At 51.8% G+C, this 20372-nt stretch overlaps 8 protein-coding genes across 8 annotated transcripts; 3 read left to right on the plus strand and 5 right to left on the minus strand.

The window, feature by feature from the left end:
* Positions 1-240: 240 nt before the first annotated feature.
* BO95DRAFT_399180 (ribosome biogenesis protein URB2) lies at positions 241-5210 on the minus strand. Its single transcript, XM_025583819.1, has 3 exons — positions 5017-5210; positions 4082-4927; positions 241-4026 (listed from the first exon to the last, which is right to left on the minus strand). The coding sequence occupies exons 1-3, from the start codon at positions 5032-5034 to the stop codon at positions 427-429; spliced, it is 4464 nt and encodes a 1487-aa protein (XP_025437496.1). The 5' UTR covers positions 5035-5210; the 3' UTR covers positions 241-426.
* A 220-nt stretch (positions 5211-5430) lies between these two features.
* BO95DRAFT_447347 (MICOS complex subunit MIC10) lies at positions 5431-6284 on the plus strand. The gene is made up of 3 exons (XM_025587599.1): positions 5431-5666; positions 5892-6042; positions 6102-6284. Exons 1-3 carry the CDS (start codon positions 5583-5585, stop codon positions 6149-6151), a joined length of 285 nt encoding a protein of 94 aa, XP_025437497.1. The 5' UTR covers positions 5431-5582; the 3' UTR covers positions 6152-6284.
* Positions 6285-6775: 491 nt separating this feature from the next.
* On the minus strand, positions 6776-8561 carry mac1 (putative copper-activated transcription factor GRISEA; the record flags this gene model as incomplete). The annotated part of the gene is made up of 3 exons (XM_025583092.1): positions 6776-8217; positions 8307-8467; positions 8527-8561. 3 exons carry the CDS (start codon positions 8559-8561, stop codon positions 6776-6778), a joined length of 1638 nt encoding a protein of 545 aa, XP_025437498.1.
* A 742-nt stretch (positions 8562-9303) lies between these two features.
* On the plus strand, positions 9304-10471 carry BO95DRAFT_518282 (putative mitochondrial outer membrane protein (Sam35)). The gene is made up of 3 exons (XM_025591960.1): positions 9304-9680; positions 9752-9991; positions 10072-10471. The coding sequence occupies exons 1-3, from the start codon at positions 9423-9425 to the stop codon at positions 10465-10467; spliced, it is 894 nt and encodes a 297-aa protein (XP_025437499.1). The 5' UTR covers positions 9304-9422; the 3' UTR covers positions 10468-10471.
* Positions 10472-12379: 1908 nt separating this feature from the next.
* BO95DRAFT_374257 (cell division control protein 14) lies at positions 12380-13336 on the minus strand (the record flags this gene model as incomplete). The annotated part of the gene is made up of 2 exons (XM_025583091.1): positions 12380-13011; positions 13081-13336. The coding sequence occupies 2 exons, from the start codon at positions 13334-13336 to the stop codon at positions 12380-12382; spliced, it is 888 nt and encodes a 295-aa protein (XP_025437500.1).
* A 1742-nt stretch (positions 13337-15078) lies between these two features.
* BO95DRAFT_374162 (FPP/GGPP synthase family protein) lies at positions 15079-16317 on the plus strand (the record flags this gene model as incomplete). The annotated part of the gene is made up of 2 exons (XM_025583089.1): positions 15079-15413; positions 15573-16317. 2 exons carry the CDS (start codon positions 15079-15081, stop codon positions 16315-16317), a joined length of 1080 nt encoding a protein of 359 aa, XP_025437501.1.
* Positions 16318-16517: 200 nt separating this feature from the next.
* On the minus strand, positions 16518-18000 carry BO95DRAFT_447352 (Smr domain-containing protein). The gene is made up of 4 exons (XM_025587600.1): positions 17869-18000; positions 17673-17773; positions 17284-17534; positions 16518-17155 (listed from the first exon to the last, which is right to left on the minus strand). Exons 1-4 carry the CDS (start codon positions 17897-17899, stop codon positions 16756-16758), a joined length of 783 nt encoding a protein of 260 aa, XP_025437502.1. The 5' UTR covers positions 17900-18000; the 3' UTR covers positions 16518-16755.
* A 754-nt stretch (positions 18001-18754) lies between these two features.
* BO95DRAFT_279437 (uncharacterized protein) lies at positions 18755-19189 on the minus strand. The gene has a single exon (XM_025581634.1). It carries the CDS (start codon positions 19127-19129, stop codon positions 18905-18907), a length of 225 nt encoding a protein of 74 aa, XP_025437503.1. The 5' UTR covers positions 19130-19189; the 3' UTR covers positions 18755-18904.
* Positions 19190-20372: the final 1183 nt, after the last annotated feature.

The following is a 20372-nucleotide window of genomic DNA, read 5'->3' on the forward strand; positions in this document are numbered from 1 at the left end:
TTTGTTAGCGGGTTTCTTTGGAGCATACTACGTTTATTAGGTGATCCCCTTCGAGAGGTTATTTGAGCTGTATCTACACTGAATTCAAGGGTATATGTGTAACCATGCCGATTCTCAACTCCAAGGAAGATTGATCCATACTACCCATCCCTGACTTCCATCCAATCGACAGGTCCCTAAGAAATCCGTTTAAGTTGTGTTGTAGCAGAGTAGTTGCCACAAGCACAGGCTTGTTGCCTTGTAAAATCATTGCGAAGTACAATACATGCTATCTATGATCCCTCAAAACAGACCCACTCAGCTAAACCCCGGGACAATGCAAGATAATAAATACACAATAACACGGACACATCACCATGTCATGATCAACAGACAGAACCACCACAACCACCACCACCACCAACACCATCATGCCACCACTCTGACTCAACCCTTATTCCACTTTCCGAACTTCACATAGTCGTCATACAGAGCCTTGAACACCGCCCGCCCGGAAACATCTAGTCCCGCATTCAGCGCCCGCATTGTATCGCGCGACATCACGTCGAGCACAGCATACAGACCCGGAATGATTGCCGCCTTCACGTCAGGTGAAAGAGACCCGCGAAGTGCGCTCTGCGTATAATCCTGGATCAAATACTGAAGGTACTGCCCCGCAATGCGCTTGGCCTTCTTCGTTTGATCGGTCAATCCTTCGAAGCCCACGCCTGCTTGCGTCGGTCTCGAAACGGCCGAGACCGTCGGGTCGCAAAGGGAGGTTAGAAGACGGGTGAAGTGCACAGCGTGCGATGCCTGCAATGGAGCAAGCCAGTAGGGCTGCTGCTCGGACTTTTTCTCGTGCAACATGGACCGACTGCGCTTCTTGGAGCGAGCAAAGAGACAATCCAGCAAGCCACTGATAACAGGATTAATAAGGTGGAAGCGACCGCCGAGCTTTTGACGGTGAAGACCGAGAAGGAGACCCATAATGCGACAGAGACGGATATAGACAGTTCCAGCATATGCAGGGTCGATGCAGGGACCGGATTTGGAGGTACACACGGCGATCGTTCCCAACAGATTATCGATATTGAACTGCGTGACGCAACGCGTGTGATTACGCAGTATGATATCCAGACACTCAGTAGCGAATGTAAATGGTTCGATGGAGTTGTTCTTGAGTAGAGAATTGGTTGCGTCCGTAAAGACCAACCCCAGTTCGTGGCCGGTTTGGCTTTCCTTGTCTTCAACGGAGGGCAGGGAAGCAATCGCCAAACCGGCGATAAGCAAGTGATACTCGGCATTCTCCCCAACGAAGCCGATTTTGCGAATGTCTTGGATCACCCGGGTCAGTTCGTCCGCCGTCATGGTTCGGAATCTTGCACTAGTGGATCGGATGAAGATTCGCTGCTCTTCGCTATACATGTGTTGCAGGGGGAGGGATTCCGCACACTGAATGACAGGCTGTGTGATGCTCTTCTCGGACCCTCGCCCAGCCAAAACACGTCGTCGAATGAGTCTTCTCAGGGAAGATGCCGAGTCAACCGACTTCTCAACATAACTCTCAATCCTGGACAAGAATTTTTCGACCTCGGCGTGATCCATCGCAAGGTCTTCAAAGTCCTCTAGCGCGTCGAGGATCTTAATCAGTGTGATAGTGTCCTCCAGTTGCTGCTTCTTGCACTGTGTCTTGACAGACTTGACCTCCGCAACAACCAAGTCAAACACTTTCTTACGGCAGGCAGCAAGCTCGGTTTCATCGAAGACACCCTCAAGTGCCTTCCGATTGAGCCACAACTGAGACAGCGAAATTCTAAGATAGAAGCAATCCATGGAGTCACGGTTCAAGGACTGCAGCTTAAGTGCCTTGGCCGACACTTTGCGATACATCTTCTTGAACAAGCGCTGCCGATCATCGTCAGAGAGAACGAGTAACTTGGCAATAACCGCTCGGTGAAGATTTCGGTAGGCCTTCATGATCTGGAGATCGATATCACTTCCTTGCAGAGAAACCGCCTTGGCGACCGTCCAGAGTGGCTCCCAATTGCTCGTCAGAGCCGCCGTAGACTTCGGCATCTCGGCCAACTTCGCCATCAGAGACAGCATCCCCAGAGTAACCTCAGGGGTGCTACCTTCCTGTGCAATGACCTCCTGCAGTAGATCCAGTAAGATTGCTCTCTGGCCACGGGTGACCAGCGGGGCAGGGATTCTTTGCAGACTTTCAATGTATAGTCTGCGATTAGGAACGTCGTCCTTGACTCGCTCAGACAGTACTGCAATAAGATCAACCGCAATAGACGGCGCATTGAGAAGGTATTCATGGCAGACGAGGCTTGCCCAAGCCTGAAGATACTTGGAATCGGGATTGACAGTTTCGAGAGTAGATGGCGATGGCTTATACTGTGAAGTTGCCAGGGACAAAACATGCGCAAAGAGAGAGCGTCTGGTTTCAGACTCCACCTGGGGCCATATGTCAGGATTCCTGACCAAGCTCAAGAAATAGGCCAACGCAAGTGTGGTGGGCGACGTGAGCGTCTCAATACGCCCGTCCCAAGGGGACTTTATGGACTTGGCGGCATCTTTGCCCGAGATGGACTTTATGAGGGTTGTGACCTCGTTCGTTAACAAGCGGAATTGTTCAGGGTTTGCAGTAGCTTTGATCGCGGTAAGAGCAAATTGGAACGCCTCAAAGCACTCCAGAGGCGCACAAAGCTTTTTCATACGGCCCTGGTGAACACGCTGTATCGACTCTGCAGCCGTAGCAACAAGCTTGATAATGGCAATACCCAGTTCGTTGTCGGTAGACTGTACGTTGTTCTCCAGGAGACTGCGGCCGAGCCGCCACAGCCGCCACCGCCAATGTAACTTCTGTTCGGAAGACAATGTCGATGTCACAGTCTGGATAATGGACGTCAAATCCTCGTTCCTGTCCTCGAAGCTAAGGTCACGGCTTCTGAAGCCAGATTCCAGAATTACAATTTGCGCATAAGCGCCGGGAGAATTCTGGATTCTACCATCTTCTGCTTTGATCTCCACTGCCGCCGCGCGCATCTGAGCGGCAGAGTGCGCGTAGGTCAAAGGATTCCGCATTAGCTCGCTGAATTCGTTGCACACGTCATCGTCTTCCCATACAATGAAGAGAGTCAACGCCTTTTCCTTATCCTTCGAGCGGGCTTCTTCGACCTCGATAAGCTGCTCGTACCATATCTGCATGAAATTTGGCAGGTCCCGGGCGCCGACAAACCCGCGGAGAAGAGGTATCACTATGCCGTTCTTGATCGTCCTATAGCTATCGTCGACGTGAGCAACGCCGGTGCGCCAGTGCAGAAGGATCTTCTCCAGCAGAGCGTTGAGCAACTTCTCAGAGTCGTTGAGTCCGGAATTGGGCAAGAAGATGTCGGTGCCTAGTTCAATAAGTAAAGCGGTGAGGCTCCACTCCACTTGCGACAGGCCTTCCTTGAGGAGACCAGTATACGCAGCGTGAGTAAGCAATGTATGGAGGGACAGTTTGATGTCTCTAGCAAGAACAACACGAAACAGACGTTCCAGAATGGCGACAAACTCAGTAAAGTACGCTGTCGTGTTCTCAGACTTCGCGATGGAGTACGCCAGCTCCGCGACCGCGACGAAAAGGGTTTCCAACCAAGGACCTTCATGGTTCTGTCTTCTGAACGTGTCCCGGGGAACTGTGCGTGCTGCGATGTCGAAAAACTCCGGTAATAGCTCAGCGGTCTTCCACTTGGTTTTTTTCTGAATGTCGGCATTGTCACTGGTGCCCTGGTCGGGATTCTCTGGTGCGCAAAGAAGGGGCCTGAACGTATCCGATACAGGCTTCACAGGACTCCAATCAGGCTCGTTGGCTGAATAGTCAATGCCGGAGCCGCCTCCCTCGAAGAAGCTGGACCGGGCGGGGAGCACCACGTGCAGTGCAATGAGGCGTTCTAGCCCGTGCAGAACGTGGGCCCTCTCATCGGTGTCCAGACGTATTGAGTTAACACAGAATTGTAGTCTGAGAGCACTTTGGAAGCAGTGTTTAGAGAAACATTCCTGGAGAGGGGTCAGCGTTGTGTCTGCCGGATATTAAGCTCCACACACCACCTACATTACTTAGCCCCTTTTCAGAATCGTCACGACGAGACGACCTCAACTCCCACAGATCAAAAATGGCCGGAAGCACGTAGAGCAGATGCTGTAGGTCCGTAGTCTGCTGCGCGTGGAAGAGTTGCGTCGTGATGACGGCAGCGAGCCGGAAGGACTTCTGCAGCGTGACGGCGACCGATTCGGGCTCCCCCTTAAGAGCGTGCTTCAGATGCGAGCTCGCTACATCGTCGACCCCGGATGTCCGATCGACAAGCATAACCAGGCTATACAGACAGTCCAGCGCGCGGATAAAGGCCACAAAGCAGGAGGTTGGAGTACGGGGCGGGTCGTCGATATCCATGGCATCAGGTTCGTCCGCGCCGGACCTCTTCCTCTTGGTTCCCTTCTTATCGTAGTCGCCATTGCGGTGTGGTGAATCGCCCAGAGTGTGACTGGATTCCGAGCCGGAGTGCAGGAGCTCGGCTGTCCCATCCCCTAATCCGGCCAGCACATCCTCCTCCAGGTCGGCGATAGCATCGTGGACAATTCCGAGAAATTTCTGGTCCTTCAGGGTCGTGGCCAATGTCTTGGGCGGGATTAAATCGATCAACTGTCGTAGTAAGAGGAAGGAGGTCGCATCGACACGATAGTTCTTTCCAGTCCGCAGCCTCTTCAACAACCATCGCAGGACCCATTCCGCTTTGGGGGCGGCGTTGTTCTGGAAGTGGGGGGTTCGGTTGATTTCAGGGTGACTGGCACATAGCGCGAGATCTAAGCCGATAATATTCGCAGCGTCGTTGAGCTGTGCGGTGGGAGATGCGGTGCCTTTTTCGAGACGGAGCAGAGCCTCCTGCGACGAACGCGGGCGCTGTATAAGAAAAAAAAGGATGCGATTATTTAGCCGACTTATCTACCTATCAACAAGAAGATAATTTCAGGCGCAAAAGAACGACCTACCTCCGCGACGGAAGGCATCTCGACTTGGAGATGTGAGACAGTCAAGTAACCTGGTCGTTGGAGTAGAGTTCAAATCAAGATCGCTTGTCTGACCAGGTCAGGACGAAGCAAACATCGTCCGTATGGAAGAGAAGAAGGAGGAGAAGAGGGGGGGGTTAGTTTTTTGGATTTGGTGTTCCCGAGATTAATTCTAATTATTATTCGAGAAAAAAAGTTGGACTGACGCCAGAGGGGAAAAGGCGGCGTGCGGGCGGAATGCTTTCCCTTTCTTTCTTTCTTTCTTTCTTTATTAGCAGCAGTTCTTACCAGTTGGCAAGCCAGCCCCCAGCCTAATTTTTCCGACCGCCTTTCAATTCGGTAGCAGAGCTCGAACGTCCGCACCCGATCTTGATCTCGTGTCTGTGTGTGTTATCCCCCTCCTCTCCCAATCTTCTCTCCTCCTTGATTTAGCTCTAATTCACTTTCAGGCATCCCCGCCTTTGTCTGTAATTAGGTCTGTGCCGACTGCTAATTGTCAATATACTCCATCAAGAAACACCACTAATACTCAATTGAAGTTTCTCGCAATGGCCGACTCCAACGAACCCCAGCCGGTTGTACCGGTCCCTCGCTCCACTAAGCCCGTCAGCGAGGCCCTACTGAACGAGAAGGTACGCCGACTGATGAGCACTGGCTCAATTTCCTCTTTTCTTCTCCTGCTATTTGGTCAAATCAATGCAAAGAGATCAATGATCCGGCGAGGCGCATCTCTACCATGGCGACGGACCGTCAATCTCCGTTGACATCATCCGGAACACCCTCATACATCGATCTCTGCGAAATCAATCCTTGAACACACTAAGCTAATCTTGGGGATCTTCTTTTACACAATACAGTGGGACCGCGCCATCTCTTCCCTCATCATCCGTTCCTCCCTCGGTCTCTCCTTCGGTGTCGTCTTCTCTGTTCTGCTCTTCAAGCGGAGAGCCTGGCCCGCCTGGGTTGGTCTGGGCTTCGGTGCCGGCCGTGCTTGGGAGGAGGCTGACTGTATGTTGTTTCATCACTGGATGGCCCAATAGCACGCGCACTGACTGATTAAATTCTAGCTTCCTTCCGTCGGGGTGACTCCCCCGTCAGAGATGCTCTGCGCCGGTAGAGCATCCCCGACTCGGCATCTGTTTCTGTATGATACCTGTATAGCTGGGAAGGAAATCAAGTCGGCGCTGAGGGCACACAGTGGTGGTGCGGTTTAGAAGGTTCTTCTAGACTTTTCTTTACTTTTAGCATGCAATTTATCGTTGGACCTGTTCGGCTTTACGGCGCATCTACAGTAGTCAAGGACAAGACCTGGCTTGCTTCTCACGCTTGAGTTGTGTGCTCACATTTAATATGTGTGCGCAACTCAAGCATGTCATGGCCTGGCAAATTGCGCCAGCTCCTCTATCTGTCTATGTGTACTTGGAAAGGTTTCAGTCCAGCTCTTGTAAGGCCTGGCTGTTGTGAGTAAGCATAGTCCACCGGTTAAGCTTAAGAAAAAGTAGTAGATTCACGAGAGGAGTAATGTGTGTCATTTAAAGGTATCAAAAGATCGGGCAAGCATATACACAGTTTTGTCATATACTCTATCACCGTGTGTACGGAGGGGTATCATGATCGATCGTCAGTCATTGGAGGATGTTAGCGCCGGTAGTATCCCATCTCGGAGGTCCTGAATGGCAGACGATCACGGAGGGAGTAGGAATTTGAGCCTTAGACCAGATTCGGACCAGAAGTGGATATTTCAAAGCATGGAGTGTGACGGTGCAAAAAGATTTTCAAACGCGGACATCTCGGATGTGCCAGACAGTGCTCCATCAGCCGCGAGGTTTGCGAGATTAGTATTGTCCCATTGGTGGTTATCGGATGGCAAGGGAGCGATTGCGAGACCGTTGTGTCCACTGTGCGTGAGGCAGCCTTCGCAAGTGCAATCGTTCCCGCACTGGCAACTACCGGTTATGTCTGAGCAAGCACTCGGAAGTCCTATTGGATACTCCAGGGTATAGTACTCCGAGGGCTCCATCATATGCTGATTCGCTATGTAATTTGTGGAAGGAGTTGTGTAGCCACCGCTGAGGCTGCCCGGTGTAGCAGACTGGTCGACGAAGGGATGCGTTCCCAATGGTTGAACAAGATTGTCAGATGGGTGGCTGAAATTGGTATATGAATAGTGCAGCGGAGAAAACATCGGCTGTTGACCCAACGAAGGAGAGTTTTGACGGCTATTTGGGCTTTCCAAACCTTGTTCTCCATCGTTCAAGGCCACCAATAGTCCCATTTCTCGTACATGTTGTCTGGTGGTGTTGTTGAAGGGATGAGAAGCACAGCCTAGACATTGACAGTTGTCACCACAGTAACATTCATGAGTGGCATCATCCTCGTTTGCTGCCGCGGATGAAAAGTCGGAATGTCCCGTCAAGTCTGAGAATTGTGGCTGCTGCATCAACGCTTGAGAAAGCTCGGTGTCGTTGGAGGACCCGTGAAGTGGCATCTCTAACGAAGTTGGGGTGTAATGGGACAAATAGTCAGGAATGATTGATGAGAATGCTTGGTGGCTCGGAGAAAGAGATGATGATGACAAGGTATGACCTTGCTTCGCTATTTGGGAGTCATGCCAATTGGAGACTTGGTGGTTGGAGAAGGAGGAAAACGGTGTTGCGTTTCCGCTGGAGCTTGATGATTGGGATCCAACCGACTTTACGGCTTTGATCTTCTGAGAGCATTCACTTTGGGGGGCTATCTTAGGCTTCGCACAGCAAGAACGCTGGACTTCGGGTGCCGGCGGTGCAATTGGCTGACGCGTACCATTGCAACAACTCTTAGGTTCAGGTATCGTTTTGTCAGAACTGGAAGGATTGTCGGAGACAGGGTTTCCTCCAGTGCCGTTTAACACGCCCGAGTTTTGGTTGGCTGCAACGAACGATTTGTTTAATTCCAGATCCTGGGGTTGGTATGAGATGGAGCGATTGCGAAATTCACTCTCAGTGAGTTGATTCGCAAATACCGGAATAGAATTGAGCGCCTTGGTCAAGGCTTCTGGCGCAGTTTTGATCTGCCGTTTACCGGGCTTCTGCACTTTGATGGGTGCATTCGAAGGCGCTGGAGTTGAACCGACGGCCGGAGAGGAGACAGTCCCAGCAGCATCTGCGGGCACTTGATACACTGGTCTGCACAAACAACCGGAACCTGGACCATATCAGCAACCCTGGACGAGACTTTCAGGAGGCGGAGCGACAATCTAGAATTTTGAGGCAGGCGATTGGGACCGAACCAACCTTTTGGAATTCGGATCATGAAAGCATATGTTTTCTGGCAGCTACACGTGCCCTTCGGATGAGGGCATCTGGCGAGAGGTCGACCAGCTTTTGGCACTTTCATCATCATTCTGTCAAAGTGTTGACATTTGGACGACCGATGACCACGAATGCATGGCTCGCTAGTGAAATGAGATCAATATTAGCGCAAGCGCGGAATCAACCCGGAAATATGCCATACCACGACCATTTGGCGCCTTCTTCGTCGAGGGGCATTTTGAAGCTCAATCCTGCATTCGTCAGGCGTATATTGTGATATGGATCGAGTTCCCCTGACGGCGCGTTTGCTCCAAGGTGGACTCAGCGACGCAGTGGTTTTACCCCGCCCAGAGGGGTCCGATCGTGCCACGGCTTCCAGTGTACTCTACTCGCGAGGCCTCGGCGCAATCTCAAGAGGGTTAGAGCCACCACAGACCTATCCTCAACTCAGCGACCAAGAGCAGTATCGAAAGAGGTCAGGCTGATGGCGGTGACCCTTGTGATACTATCGATCTAGTGATCCGGTTGATAAGTCGTGAATAATTTTCGAGACAGTGCGAACTGGTCGGTTACTCAGGTAGCGACAGATTCCGGATATGGAGAGTTGGGAGACAATGAAGAGAACAAGCGCCGTGTGATAAGCCCAGGGCCATCGAAACTCCGCTCGTCGCGCTCTGTTGTGCTGTCGTCATCGAACTACAGCCCCGCAGGCAAGAAAGAAGATTCAAAAGAGAGGAAGATGCGGGGGAAATGCGGACGGTGGGCGCGAATGTCAAAGCGAGCAATTCTTGATCGATAAGGATAAGCCGAGACGCCCGCCGCAACCTCAGGCACTCACCCCTCCTTCGGCCTTTGTTTCAGTGCCTTAGTGCCTCAGGCAATAATAAGCTTGGCACCGGAGTTTATTGTTTCGCAGCTATTCCGAGGGCCATCGCGATGCTTTCCGTTGGATACGATTCTGATCTTCCATTCCTCGATTCGCCTGCCTTTAGGCGTAATACACCTCGCTGACTGAAGCTGAAGCTGGGACTAGCTTACAATCTACCTGAATACTCATCGACATCGCTCCTCCTTGTTTCTTCTGTTATTCCTCCTCCAATGACCTCGGAACGCCGTGAAGCCCCCGGCCAGACGCCGGACAATGCCACTGCGGCGGCGCGCGCTCGAGACTTCTTCTCCGTCCCTGCACCAGTCAAGCGCATCTTCGACAAATTCCCTCTTGTCACTTATCCTGCCAATGATCTTCCGTACTGCTCTTGGTCCAATCGACAGGGAAATCGGTTGTTTGTTTTCACAGATGCCGCCGGCGCTAGGCATGGGAGGCCGTCTTTCAACCCTCAATGCCTCAAGTGGCAGGTAATTGCATACAACAATCTTCCCCTCAAGTCTCGCATTGTCGCTCACGACGCTCGTCTGTGGTGTTCTAGGCATATCTGCGGTTCGCCGGCATTGAATTCGACATCGTCCCATCCAGCAACCATGCATCGCCCACCGGCGCCCTTCCTTTCCTCCTCCCCGCCCTGCCCGTCGGCAACAACGCCCCGATCCCTTCCAGCAAGCTCCAAAAATGGGCCATTGAGCAAGTGCACTGTGAGGAGGAGCAACAACTAAACACGCGCTTCGAAGTATATGCATCGTTGCTGGACCACCGGATACGAAATGCCTGGGTATGTGTTTTTGGCGTGTGGTGACAAGCGGAGGCAGGCCCCGCACGAGTCCTTATGCTAACATACGATGTTCGTTCCAGCTGTATGCCCTGTACGTTGACAGCGAAAACTTCGACGCCGTTGCGCGACGTCTTTATGTCGACGCGAGCACCACGAACCCCGCCGTCCGGGCCGCTTTGGCGTTGCAGCTGCAGCAGGCGGCGCGCGCCGAGCTCCTGAAGACATCGACCTATATCGACGCCGGCGCGCTCGAAGCGGAAGCGGGCGAGGCATTCGAGGCCCTGTCGACGCTCCTCGGGGACAGCGTGCACTTCTTCGACCGGCCCAATCCGGGCCTATTCGACGCCAGCGTCTTCGCATACACGCACCTGATCCTGGACGAGAAGATGGGCTGGAAGCGCGACCGGCTGGGACAGCTGCTGCGACGCCATGAGAACCTTGTACAACACCGCGAAAGACTGTTGAAGTTCTTCTAGAGCTGTATGACGAAAAGAAAGAAGAAACGATTTTACACCAAACCCACTCTCTGTACCATATTAGCCCCCTCTACCACCCGATCGCCGAGAAGCACGTTTACCTAGCCTACTAGACATAAAGATATAGAATTATTCTCAAGACAAGCCCTGCCCAACCTGTTCAAGCCATCTTTGTGATTATCTCCAACTCATCTTTTACCCTCTTTCCTTGCTCCATTAACCCAGAACCCATCCACATCCGATTCTCGTCCACCCGACTTTGCATCTACAACAATACATATAGTATGTCCACTTCACTAGCTACCTATTCTCATCCGACCAGCCTCTCCCCCCCCAGAATTGATATCCCTCAAGCCCAGACCAGACCAACTTGTCACCCACGCCCAGTGATCCATACCCAGTGATCCCTCAAGAAGCAAAAACCCCAATCAACCACAACGAATAGCATAAACAATATAGCTGAAGCTCAAATTCCTCCGTAGGGATTAAACAAAGTGGCACCGTGCCTACCCGTTACGTTCTCCACTTGACAAGAAAGCCTATCAAGGTAGCCCCGTGCACCATGTGCACATCCGCAAAGGAGAAAAGTATAAAGCATACATTTACCAGGTCCATCCCTATCCATCCCTCCCCCAGAAAAGCCATAGGCCGTGTAAACCGCGTGAGCAATAATCCGACCTGACGGGATATTACTAGAAGTCCCGGGCCCTCATGTGTATTTACTGTAAACGGCAACTCTGGAAGAATAAGTGAAAGAACCGTACAGTCAGCACCGAGCCCCTCCAAACCCCAACCCAATCATCCACCTCTATCTATATATCTCGCGATAGAACCATAAACCAACATCCCAGACCCCTCCAACTCAGAAGCCTTTCGGCAAACCTGTATCTGTAGTCAGCGATGAATCAGCTTACTTCTTGGCTTGCTTGTCGTCAACTTTCATTTGCTTTGTTCCGGGCAAGCCATGTTCTTGGGACGGCGGGATATGTTGCAACTATTAACTTCCCAGCAGGAAATCCGGAATCAGGTTTTGCGCCGATTGGACAAGCCTTCTTGCTATACCTATTTGCTAACGGGACAGGACCTGTTTTCGAAGCAACTCGAGCTGGAATATTTCAGAGTGATTGTTGAATGAGTTTGTTGGTGGTTCGCGAATCTTGGTTGGGGTTAGAGGCTAGAGGCTGGATGTGCGAATGGTTGTAGATCCGAGGATCCGCTGAAGGTTTTACGTCCCAACACTGCGATATAATCATAACTGGGGGTTTAACTGGGTTGAGCTAGGTTAACGGTGCGGAGGTGGCTGCAGGATTGAAATTCTACTAGGATGCAACGCAACGCTAGTACACTCGCAGCCCAGCATCGACCTTTCTACTCAGAAAGACTGGCTTGCAACGTCCAGCCACGTACATTATTGAGGAAGAACACGGGGCTAGCCATGCGCCCGTCAGATCAAATTCACACTAAACTGGATATGAGGTTCTCCACCAACACTGAACTATTTGTTGTTTCAGGTTTCGTTCATTCGAAGCTGGGGACGCTGGGAGATCGAGCGCCGATCGCAAACATGGCACATGAAAGACATCATCGTAAGCACATGCTAAACAGCCATAAAACATAGGGAAGACATGACCAGGGAATAATGAAAGAAGAGGAATGGTGCTCGAAAATCCAAAGACCGTGCCAGACGGAAAAAAAAAGAACAGGAAAATGGCATAAATGGCCCTGATAGCCAAGGAGAGAAGAAGATAGGAAAATGGACCAAGTCGCGAAAAAGACAAGATCGTCGAAGGAAAAAACCCCAATAAGCCGATTAAGCAAAACCCAGCCATGATACCGTAAAAATCCATGCAAGCTCCGTCGCTGAAAACAGAACACAAGAACGCAGAAACCCATTGTCGCTCGAAAATGATGTTTAGTAGACGGTGGCGCCGAAGGGGGCGGTTTCTTTGAGATCCTCCACCAGATCCTCGACATTGTTCAGATGTCTCCCTAGTAACGCTTGCTTCTCGTCGGTGGTGCGCTCATCCCGATGTGCTTTGCCGCCGCCGTACGCCCCCGGAACATTGACACTCCTGGACACTTGCGCTGCGCCAAGCTTGCTGGGGCTGCGCTGATGACCCATGACGGCCGTGTTGGGCGCAGAATGGCTTGTCGGAATCATCGGAGTTTCTGGCATCAGGTAGAAGTAGAGGAATTCCACAAGCTTCAGCTTGACTTCGCGCGAAGTGGCCCGCTGTTTGAATAGGGAGGTCACGGTGAGTAGACCGTCGAGTTCCTCAAAGGTGCGTGTGTTGGCTGGGTGATCCAGAAGAGCTGTGACCAAGGTGAGAAGAGTCGCTGATTGGATGGCTGGGCAATTGATGGGGTCGAGCAAGTCGAGGAGTAAATTCATGTATATCTCGCGCGCGAATAACGTGCGCGAGGGCGGGTGGAGTAGAAGCACGCCTTGTATGAGGTCAAGGGTGGTAACAATAAGAGCGTCGTTGGTACCATTGCTGCCCCGCCCAAGTAGATGCTCGAGACATGTTACCAGGCGCATTGCGACTGTGGATAGCAAATCAGCATCATGGATGTTGCGACATGCATGGATGCAGGGGCGGCAGTGTTACTCACCATTCCATTGAAAGCCTTCCTGAAGCTTGAAGAATTCCCTGAAAGCCGGATCATCTTTGAGTTCGGACAGGGACTTGGGCACGGGTTGCGGAGCTCCAAAGGACAGGAGGGACCGCCGCTTGTCCGACGCCGGTCGTTTCGACTTGGACAAACAGATCTGTGCGAGGAGCCCTTCCACCTGTCGCAGACCCTTCCGGACCTTGCTTGGCTCGTATGAAGAGAGATAGTCAAACGAATGCGCCAGCAATGCCTCCATGAGTGGTGTGAACAGGGAAGGGTAAGAGGCGCAACAGAAACTCCAATAACTCTGTAGCACAGAAGGACGGGAGAAGGAAGGGGTGAGAGACGAAGAAGAAATTAAGAAGAGAAATAAAATCCCAAGAAGACAATGGAGAAAACGGGAAATCGAAAAAAATAAATGAAAAAACAAAGCGTTTGATCAACCGACGGGTCCGTGAAGAAGAATAGACCCTTGGGCCAAGACGATCGGGTACAATTTGATGATTTGATGTGTAGCGCAGCGGAACGTAGCGTGCGTAGTGTAGAGATGGTCGAAGGCTAAGAGGTACGATCTTTCTAAAAATTGCCTCAAAGCAGTCCAAAGGGCTTCAAAGCTGAAATAGAAAATAGAATGGATCGAGTCCAGACGCTTGGAGAATGGAGCCCTTAATTAGTTCCAGAAAGCATTGGTGACGATAAAAGAAAGACGGTGGGCACGAACCGTCCGGGAAAACATGATTGTTGACGGGAAGACGGTCAGCGATGCTTACTTAGAGCCTTAGACTAGTCAGTCACTAAGTCACTTTCTTAGCCGCCAGCCTTAAGATTCCCCACATTTGACAACAACATCCCCATCGTTGTCCCGGGAACCACTTGCTCTCTACCAATGATCCGTCCAGCAGCTGTGCTTTTTCACACGGGCTCCTTGTGGTGGACTAGCGCCCAGTCTAGTGCAGTAGATAGATGATGTCAAACTGGGGGGGCTGGGGTATTGCGATTCAGCTGAGCTACGCCATTGATGAAGCGCATCCTGCGGGCGGGCATTGGCATGGGGCTCAATTGTGACGTCTCGGTCTTGCCGACATGCAAATTGAATCATTGATCACTGCATCACTGCATCACTGCATCACTACATCACTACATCACAGCACCACCACTACTACTCCGCACCTGGCAGCTGTTGACTCTTGCCCTCCTGAGCAAGTCGTCCGGGCGGAACCGGGCAATTTTCCGCCCTGTACCAGCCACTCGCTTTCTGATTCTTGGGTCGTACAACATTAACAACATCAACAATACAGGATGGATGTAGTGTTACTGTGCGTGCTGGTGTCAGCGACCGACAGGCACGCGGCAAGGTTGAGGCCCGTTCGGTCGGAGTTTCTCCCCAGCCAGAAGTTAGAACGAGCCCGACCACGTGACTCATCCCGTCCTGTCCGACCCGACATGTGACACTACGTCACGTTATCCCCCGCCGTAGATTTTTGGGTTATTCACTCCGCCTATTGATTGATTGCCCCCTCCCCCCTCTCTTCTCCGCGGCTATGCAACAACTGCTGGATGCATGCAGCAAAAAACCGACCCGTCTGACTGTTCGCGCAGGGGGTTAGGTTTTCTTATTTCACATTTTACTTGACCCAACCTGGCTTTCTACAAACCTACCTCACAATCAACTGACTCCGAGTCAGTATGCAGGACTTTGCCTCTCGTGTTCATTTTCGCTGTCATAGAACGTCGGGGTAAAATTCCACAAGATTTAAACAGAAAAAAAGGAGTGCGTTCCCCCCCCCCCCCGGCTCCTCCGCTTACTCCTACTTCTATCCTCTTCAGCAACCCCCCCTAAAAGTAAGCGGATACAGCAAAGCAACTTTCGTCTTGAGACGCACGGGAAACAAGATGCCTTCCGAGCCACTTTTCCAGCCAGCCCCGACCACTCTCCTCCAACCCAATTCGAGCTCGGTCACGAATGACGATGTTTGGGTTGAAGCGGGTCCACCCAGTATGCCCGGATCGGACTTGACAGCGATCCCCGAGCAGGGTCGGGGGCTTGGATCGACAACAGCAGCCGATGGCGTCCTTTCGACGAATCCCAATAACGTGTCCCGCACGCATACTCGTAACCGGTCCAGTGTGGATGGCACCAAGTACAAGGACGGGCAATGGTCGCCGGAGAACGAGAAGATCGTGCTCGGTCCCTATGACTATATGCTTCAGCACCCGGGCAAGGACATTCGCCGACAGCTCATCAACGCCTTCAATGTATGGCTGAATGTGCCCCCGGAGAGCCTGACGATCATCACCAAGGTGGTGGCCATGCTGCACACTGCCTCTTTACTGTAAGCTTCCACCTTTCGGTACCAATATCCACGGAAAGCTTCCTCGGGGAGCGCAAAAGCAAAAGCAAAAGCAAAAAAAAAAAAGAAAAAAAAGAAAAAAAAAATCAGAAGCCATCCGCGTAAACAAAGACTGACCTGTGGAAAACCTATGACCGACAGAATCGACGATGTCGAAGATAACTCGGTCCTCCGCCGCGGGATCCCCGTGGCCCACAACATCTACGGCACGGCGCAGACGATCAACTCGGCCAACTACGTGTACTTCCTCGCGCTGCAGGAGGTGCAGAAGCTGCACAGCCCGGCCGCCATCGACATCTACGTGCAGGAGCTGCTGAACCTGCACCGGGGCCAGGGCATGGACCTGTTCTGGCGGGAGACGCTGACCTGCCCCACCGAGGAGGAGTACCTGGAGATGGTCGGCAACAAGACGGGCGGGCTGTTCCGGCTGGCCGTGAAGCTGATGCAGGCCGAGAGCGGCGCGGGCAAGGACTGCGTGAGTCTGGTCAACGTCATGGGCCTGGTCTTCCAGATCTGCGATGACTACCTCAACCTCTCCAGCGGCACCTACACCAAGAACAAGGGCCTTTGCGAGGACCTCACCGAGGGCAAGTTCTCCTTCCCGATCATCCATAGCATCCGCGCCCGGCCGGGGGATCACCAGCTGCTCAGCATCCTCAAGCAGAAGACCACCGACGAGGAGGTCAAGCGCTACGCGGTGACGTACATGGAGCAAACCGGCAGTTTTGCGCACACGCGGGACGTCGTCCGCGAACTGCGGGACAAGGCGTTGGCGCTCATCACCGAGATCGATGGCCACGGGGCCTGCGACGATGGCGCGATGGTTCGTGTGATTCTCAACAAGATCACAGAATCCACACTAGGGAAACCTCAAGAGTCCAATTAATAGGAGGGGGGAAGCTGGCCATATGATTTTCATGCCACAAACCCCGACATAATCCCAGGCCGTCGAATTAGACGATGGAGCTCGGACATACATGTGGTGGTTCAAACAAGGAGAGATGATGGAGAAACATACATGATCTTGTCTATTTAGCAGCGCTGAATCAGAGATTGCACACGTGATAACAAATCAATTACGAAGACCTTTCTTTGTCTGCTACCTGCAAGAGTACGGGACAGGGTAGTTGTGTGAAAGAAATCATGACGACTTTTTACCCCGCTCCCTCCAGGAATTATCAAATATCCAACAACAATCCAAATCTCATTCACCAGTAGCTGCCCTCGTATTAATCCAAAGACATTACTGTATCTTATGTCCAAAATCGTCGAAATCGGGCCAATGCCCACGCCGTATATCCAGGTTGCAAGGCGATCATTCTCCTCACATGACCACACAGCAGGCCTTTTCTAGCTTGCGCAGAATTCTGGGGAGAACGGCGTTGACAACCTCTTCAAGCTCATTCTGGTTACCCCCTTGCTGTTGCTGGTGCTGCTGTTGCTGTGGGTATTGCTGTTGCTGGTGCTGGTGCTGCGGGTATTGGTGCGATTGCTGTTGAGCACCACCAGGGTACTGCTGCTGCTGCTGCTGTTGGTGGTGGGGTTGCTGGTAGTGATGCGCCGGCGCCTGGGACATGTCGGCGGGTCCGCCGGTTAAGTTTACGTAGATGCGACCGGCGTTTTCCTCCGTCGCATACTGTAGCCCGAGTTCGCGACAGACCTGTTCCACGCGGGGTTTGATCTTCTGCACGTGGTTGGCGGAATGGTTGCCCTTTCCGACGATGCTGGAAGTTTTTAGAAATACACGAAAGATTTAGCTTCATGTTTTCCCTTATGTCCAAGTTGGCGAGCACGATGCCGGTAGACCGTCCGAGAGAAGAAGCGACGGTGGGGGGGGGCAATTCGCACTTACACATGTAAATGCGTCTGCCCGTGGTTACTCGCATAGCGGATCCTCTCCTCTAGGATTTCCTCGGCCTCCTCGACAAACTGCCCGTGAAGATCGATGGTATCCGGCGCGACGCGCCCCTCGGCGTTATTCTCGCGGAAGATGAACTCGGAGGCCTGCTTATTGTACTCCTCCATCTTGCGCCCGTGGGCTTTGCCTTGTTCCGAGAGTTCTTTGGCCCGGGCGCCGTCGCCGCTGGTGTATGCTTCTTGGGACTAGATTTTTTTTTCAAGTCTCAGGGATCAGTCTCCATTTGGCTGATTGTAGTTAAAGGGGAGAGTGGATTGGCGCAGAAAGTTGTGCAGGTGGTAGCGAGCGAGATCATCTAGGCAAAGGTGAAGAAGGTAAAGTACCCGTTGAAAGCATGAGTTGCGCTTGGAAGCCTCCTGGCGCGCGAGGTCGCGGAGACGGTCATATTCGGCTTCCGTGTCTTGACTTTGTTCGTGGTTGAAGGCTGTAGAGAGCGTTGGGGAATATCACATCAGTCTGAGTGAGCGCGCGCGAAGATCGGGGTAGCGAGGGATTTCCCCGTAGGACCAGGACCCTTACCCCGAGGGCCCATATGAGACATCTCGTGCATCTTGGAAGAGGCTTCGGTTGTGAGCGACTTCTTCAATCTATGTGAATGCTAGATATGATGGGTCTAGGCCGGGTAACGAGCGACACGGGCTGTTCTTGTATAATGGAAAAACGACAGTTGTCGAGAATAGAGAAAGAATGGTGAAATTCCAGAGAGGCGAATGTCGCAGCGATCGGGCGGCATTGGCGCCAGTCGATGGCCGATCTGGGATCGGAACCCTACCTTAGAAAGGGTTTTTGGGCTGTATGTAGGTAGATGGCCTGAGGCTGCTGTCCTCCGGTGATGCGGCGCAACCGACTGACCGCACTTTCAAGCCCATTTCAGATGGCGTTGACCATGTACAGTAGAAGGAAAGAGAGAACGATGATATTTGCTTAGATATGGCATCTATGGCAGATATGGCAGAGAGAGAAGCATGTCATCGCGCGGCTCTTCAATGTTTCGCTGAGAAGCACCACTACCATGGCAGTTCGTCGGCTTATCCCCGGAATGGATCTGATCGGGGCAAGCTGGTAGATATACGAGCATACTAAGTAGGCGTCATTCTATCTTAGTGATAGGCTGATCGTAAGCATTGACAATTTGGACAAGATGGTCAATCCTAGCATTCAATCCTGCGTACTGAGCCCACAATAGTGTATCGATAGAGATGGGTAGGCATCGGAGAATCCGACTTACCCTTTGAAGAAGATGCGCCAAGCGCATTGAGCCAGGCCAAGTGGAAACCAATTCAATAGTCTGGCCACCCTCCACGAGCTGAAGAGAACGACCATGCCTAGACTAGAGAGGTACGGAGTACCCGAAGCACTGGGATCATTGAGAATTCGCATACTGAGACATGCCTTTTCCTTGAAGCTTGATTGATTAATTCAAGACCCTGAACATGGTGTTGCAAGGTCGATCACAGCGCGCAGCTTGCGACGAGAATGTCCAATTCTTCTGGCACCCGGAGAAACCAGATCTATTATTGTCCCACACACTGAATTGGAACGACGAAGAAGGTGACTAGTCGTCTATTAGTCCATGGTCGAACCATGGATGCCAGTGCCAGTAGGGTTCGGCGGGAGATTCATCTTGGCTCGGATTGTTGCTCCGCTTCTCCTTGGGAAAGCAGAAACATGGATGGAACATGATGGTTTGACTGTCTCTCACTCGTAGCAGGTTGAGAACTTGGGTTGGATCGAAACCTTGAAGCCATTTCAAAACATGTATCAGGCGAGGAAGGAACATCTGACGATCTATTGGGGAAGGAGAGCGTCTCGCTCACCCAAGCCTGGCTGGAATCAGCATCATGCCTTCTCGCCCATCTTCTCAACTCCTCGTGCGGAGAAGCGATCGACGGGGCAGTTGGGGAGTGGAGCTTACAGCATACGGTACCTCACTAAGAGAGACTAGTAATCGTCCCCTCCGTATTCCATCAAGCGCCCTCAAATACAGAGTACCACTATTAGCAACACTCTTGCTTGAGGGGTTCACACAGCATCTATCAAAAACATTGAGCATCAGCCAACAACTATACGTAAACTTGCACTGCATGATGTCATGCATCAATGCACCAGGGGATGAAGAGCCAGGGGTGAATCACAACAATGAAACCGTCCAAACGCAACGGTTCTGGACTGTACCTGGCGATCGGGGCGCGCAAAGTGTGGTGCCAAATCCCCACCCCCTTCCTGGGTGGCGGCACCTTTTGAAACGGAGGTCTCTTTCAACTAAGCTACCGGGCTATTCTTACCCTCTCCTGCTGATTGCTGCCATGTCTCTTTCCAATGTACAGTGTTAGTCTACGGAGTCCGTATCGGCGAAGAGATGGAGAGAACCCACACCCGCATATGCATCTGTATAGAATGGCTGCTTGCCGGGAGACGACGCACAAGTACTAGTAGATTGGACTGAAAGATGTTGGTCAAGATTACTTACCTAGTAGTATTTGAATTTGGAGACCAACACTCGTGGTCAGTCGATCTGCGGTACCCGGAAATTAATCCATGCGACTTGGTGACTATCTGATTGTTAATAATCAACAATGGCCGGGGGTGAGTTACCGTAGTCTCGTCAAGTCTCATGAGTCGGTTGCTCTTCCTTGGTCGATGGGCGACTAGTAATGTGCGTAAGTAATGTGCGTACTGTACTTCGTATGCATGAGAACTTAGGTAGTAGACTACTAAGGTCTTAGACGCCATCCAGCGGCAGCACCAGGAACACTTCCATGCAGTAGCTTGCCTTCCAGACCAAGCCACTACTGGTCCTGCATGTTTCGCTTACTTGACTTGACTGATAGCAGTCCCGATACTAAGTTGATGAGAACTTCAATGGGATTTTTCAAGATACTGCAGCCATGGAGTAGAGCATGTACGTACTGTACTATATAGTGTTGGCATGTACTTTATGGAGCAGCATCGCGAGTCATGAGCATATCACATGAGCTACCCATGATCAAAATAAAACTGTCCTTATCTAGTAGGTAACTCAT

The sequence above is a fragment of the Aspergillus brunneoviolaceus genome (genome assembly GCF_003184695.1).
Source record: "Aspergillus brunneoviolaceus CBS 621.78 unplaced genomic scaffold BO95scaffold_87, whole genome shotgun sequence".
NCBI lineage: Eukaryota > Fungi > Ascomycota > Eurotiomycetes > Eurotiales > Aspergillaceae > Aspergillus > Aspergillus brunneoviolaceus.

Excerpts from the sequence above, each read along its gene's own strand:
- BO95DRAFT_447352 (XM_025587600.1), bottom strand. The coding sequence starts at position 17,899 with ATGCACGAGATGTCTCATATGGGCCCTCGGG. Across the intron at positions 17,774-17,868 it reads GTCTCATATGGGCCCTCGGG|CCTTCAACCACGAACAAAGT; the intron begins GTAAGGGTCCTG and ends CGCTCTCTACAG. Across the intron at positions 17,156-17,283 it reads GGGCAGACGCATTTACATGT|CATCGTCGGAAAGGGCAACC; the intron begins GTAAGTGCGAAT and ends AAAAACTTCCAG.
- BO95DRAFT_447347 (XM_025587599.1), top strand. The coding sequence starts at position 5,583 with ATGGCCGACTCCAACGAACCCCAGCCGGTTGTACCGGTCCCTCGCTCC. Across the intron at positions 5,667-5,891 it reads AGGCCCTACTGAACGAGAAG|TGGGACCGCGCCATCTCTTC; the intron begins GTACGCCGACTG and ends TACACAATACAG. Across the intron at positions 6,043-6,101 it reads TGCTTGGGAGGAGGCTGACT|CTTCCTTCCGTCGGGGTGAC; the intron begins GTATGTTGTTTC and ends ATTAAATTCTAG.
- BO95DRAFT_399180 (XM_025583819.1), bottom strand. Across the intron at positions 4,027-4,081 it reads CTGAAAAGGGGCTAAGTAAT|GAATGTTTCTCTAAACACTG; the intron begins GTAGGTGGTGTG and ends ACCCCTCTCCAG.
- BO95DRAFT_518282 (XM_025591960.1), top strand. The coding sequence starts at position 9,423 with ATGACCTCGGAACGCCGTGAAGCCCCCGGCCAGACGCCGGACAATGCC. Across the intron at positions 9,681-9,751 it reads CTCAATGCCTCAAGTGGCAG|GCATATCTGCGGTTCGCCGG; the intron begins GTAATTGCATAC and ends GTGGTGTTCTAG. Across the intron at positions 9,992-10,071 it reads ACCGGATACGAAATGCCTGG|CTGTATGCCCTGTACGTTGA; the intron begins GTATGTGTTTTT and ends TGTTCGTTCCAG.
- BO95DRAFT_279437 (XM_025581634.1), bottom strand. The coding sequence starts at position 19,129 with ATGTTCCTTCCTCGCCTGATACATGTTTTGAAATGGCTTCAAGGTTTC.